The sequence below is a fragment of the Octopus bimaculoides genome, chromosome 13, assembly GCF_001194135.2.
Source record: "Octopus bimaculoides isolate UCB-OBI-ISO-001 chromosome 13, ASM119413v2, whole genome shotgun sequence".
NCBI classification, from domain to species: Eukaryota; Metazoa; Mollusca; class Cephalopoda; order Octopoda; family Octopodidae; genus Octopus; species Octopus bimaculoides.
Genome location: NC_068993.1, coordinates 28,117,160 through 28,120,581, shown reverse-complemented (window position 1 = coordinate 28,120,581; position 3,422 = coordinate 28,117,160). Strand labels below are relative to the sequence as shown.

At 38.1% G+C, this 3,422-nt stretch overlaps 1 protein-coding gene across 1 annotated transcript in view; it reads right to left on the bottom strand.

Annotated features, from left to right (window-relative positions):
* LOC106877038 (tyrosine-protein kinase Btk29A) overlaps positions 1 to 3,422 on the bottom strand; it is a 158,697-nt gene that overhangs the window by 153,408 nt on the left and 1,867 nt on the right. Inside the window, exon 2 of the mRNA XM_052972577.1 lies at positions 2,514 to 2,589. Within this exon, the coding sequence (XP_052828537.1) occupies positions 2,514 to 2,589 (76 nt within the window). The remainder of the gene's footprint in view (positions 1 to 2,513; positions 2,590 to 3,422) is intronic.

The following is a 3,422-nucleotide window of genomic DNA, read 5'->3' as shown; positions in this document are numbered from 1 at the left end:
CAACGATCTCGCTCGAAAATCCTACAGGAGCCAGTCAGGCGGTACTGGCAACGGCCACGCTCAAAATGGTGCATCTCATGTGCCACCCGCACAAGAACCAGTCCAGGGGCACTGGCAACGATCTTACTTGGCTTGCCGGGTCTTCTCACGCACAGCACATTTCCAAAGGTCTCGGTCCGTAGTCATCGCCTCGGTGAGGCCCAATGTACGAAGGTCTTGCCTCACCACCTCAGCCCAGGTCTTCCTGGGCCTACCTCTTCCACGGGTTCCCTCAACTGTTAGGGTGTGGCACTTTTTCAAGAATGAGGACAGAAATGTATATGTATATATATGTGTGTGTGTGTATGGAAGAATATATATATATGTGTATACATGTGTGTGTAGTAACAGAGTAGTGTGATCCAAAAAGATCCTGGTATAAGGAGTTAGTAAATATCAAGCCTTTATACAGCTTGTATAGATGACAAAAAGCAGATAATACATGATTAACATTTATTAACAGGCATTTGTTATACACTTCAACATATATTGAAATTGATGAAAATTTCAGTAACATGACTGCTACTTACAGTTTCTCATGAACTTTGCTACATCAAAGTGTATAAGAAAATGGAGAAGGTAAATCAAGACTACAAACGATTCCAAACTAAACTTAACAGGTCTTACATAATTCGTACCACATATAAACACACTTTAGCTTTTCCTCAGGTCTAATTACCTGCAATTGCTTACATTGTCACAAAGAGAAGGGTAAGTTTAGCCAGTAAAAACTGATTGCTCAAATGTTAAAATTTCGTAGCTTACTACCTGTAGTTGGTTAGTACCTCATTGCCTCTGGGTATATATCTATCTCTCTGTCTCTATGGCCAATGGGATTCATTCTCAGTAGGCAAGTAACATTCAAAAAGGAAAAGGTATGTTTACAGAGGTCAGTTAACTAAAGGAGAAAAGGTCTAGGTATAGAGAGAAGGGAGAGGTGGAAAGAACACAGTAGATAAGAAAAATCAGAAACTAAGCAAAATACACAGGATAAATTAAAAACTAGAAAATAACCATGACAGTTAAGTAATTAATTATGACAAGCATACTAAAGTCATAAATACGAATGTATAAAACTGTTGCACGAAAAATGGCTAAAAAAAGTTGGGAGGTACAAATCTAGAAAAACCAGTCACAGAATGAAAAAAATTAGTAAACATTTATAAACATATAAAAATATACCAGTATGCATAGAATATAGAATATATCAATGCCTATATAATATAAGGTATTTCAAAATGGTGCATATAAAAAATAAATAAACCCATAGGAAAAGTATATATATATATATAAGGAACAACCATGTAAATCCTATAAAAGAATGCATAGACATGTATATAAATATAAATTAAAATATATCTATACATATGAAAACAGGATATATCTATGTGCATAATAACGTATATAAAGGGAAGCCATAGAAAAGACATATGGCTATGTGGTAAGAAGTTTGCTTCCCACTGTGTGACACCTTGGGCAAGTGTCTTCTACTATAACCTTGGACTGACTGAAGTCTTGTGAATGGATTTGGTAGAGGGAAATTGAAAGAAATCCATCATATACACACATATGTGTGTGTTTGTCTCCAATCATAAGCACACGGCGGTGCATCAGCATGGCCGCAGCTCTAAGCTGAAACTATAAACAAACAAACACCAACACCAGTTGGTGTATTTATGTTCCTGTAACTTAATGGTTTGGCAAAAGAAACCAGTAGAATAAGTACTGGGTTTGATTCATTCAACTAAAAGACTTCTTCAAGGCAGTGAGTGGCTGCAATCTAATGACAAACAGATAAAAGATATGAAAAATGCCAAGCAGAAAATATAAAGTTTATAAGTATATACAGAGTGTTTGGGTTAACTTTGACAGCTTGCATGGATAGAAAAAAATTAAGTATTTCAAAAAATCAAGAAAATATCAACTAGGTTATGGTTGGGAAATAAGTTTACTCAAAGTAGCTGCTTTTAGCTTCTACTTGGGAAGATCTTTCTTGATCTTTGATACCAGCTTGGGATTACAATCAAGGGAATTAGGAAGCCAGAAATTGGGCTGGTGAAGTCTTAGAAATTCTCCAACAACCATTTCTGACTCTTTCCCAAGGTACAACTAGGAACCAAATCCTGCTGCCACACATACAACCTTCCAGCAGCAACCTTCTTCTCCCAGGATTTGATCACAGTCTCCAGTACTTTACATAGTGGTTTGAACTGAGCCTAAGGCTCTGTTCAAAGATGTGGGGATGAATACCAGCATGCAGACACAGTCAGAATGTCTACTGTATCCCTTCCACTGGCCACAGCTTCATAGTGTCCGTTGCAACTGTTCATGACATTCTTAGAGCCTTTACTGTGTTTACAGTATATTGAGCAGCAATCATGATAATGACAGTTTGATAGCAGGTGTGAATCATCATGGTACAAGCAACTCTTTTCCAATATTTGGATGGCTTCCTGTCCTCGATGTTAACTAACTTTTTCTGTTACAACTTTAATCTTTATGCACTCTAATTCTTCACTGTCCACCAATACATCAAGTTGTCCCTGAAAACTGACAAAAGAAGACATAAAAACATTGTCAAATTTATCCCACTTATAAGTTTTACTTCCCATGGTTAGTAGGTTCAGTCCTACTGCGTGACACCTTGGGCAAGTGTCTTCTACTATAGCCTTCAGCTGACCAAAGCCTTGTGCATGGATTTGGTAGACAGAAACTGAAAGAAGCCCATAGTGTGTGTGTATGTATAAACACTAACATACACATAAACGCAAACACTAATGCACATAAGTACTAACACACACACAGATCCTACCATACACACACACACAGTTACTACCATACACACATAGTTACTACCACACACACACACATACTGACCATTCTTCACTCTCCTGTCCCAAAAATCCACTTTCTCTATCTCCTTCCACTTCTGTTCACTTCAGAAATGTAGCCACACATGGGCTGTTGGTGATTTTCTTTCTTCTTTGGACTTTTCCCTTTCTCCTTTCTGATGAAGCACCATGCTTGAAACATTAAAAACCCCCTATTTTCACCAAGTGTCAAGCTAACATAACTCTTGTGCATGTCATCATGTAAGTTCTTTTCTTTCTCTTTGTGTTTTTTTTTTTGTTTTTTGAATTGTTTGTTCATTGAATTGACTATATCATCATCATCATCGTTTAACGTCCGCTTTCCATGCTAGCATGGGTTGGACGATTTGACTGAGGACTGGTGAAACCGGATGGCAACACCAGGCTCCAGTCTGATTTGGCAGAGTTTCTACAGCTGGATGCCCTTCCTAACGCCAACCACTCAGAGAGTGTAGTGGGTGCTTTTACGTGTCACCCGCACGAAAACGGCCACGCTCGAAATGGTGTCTTTTA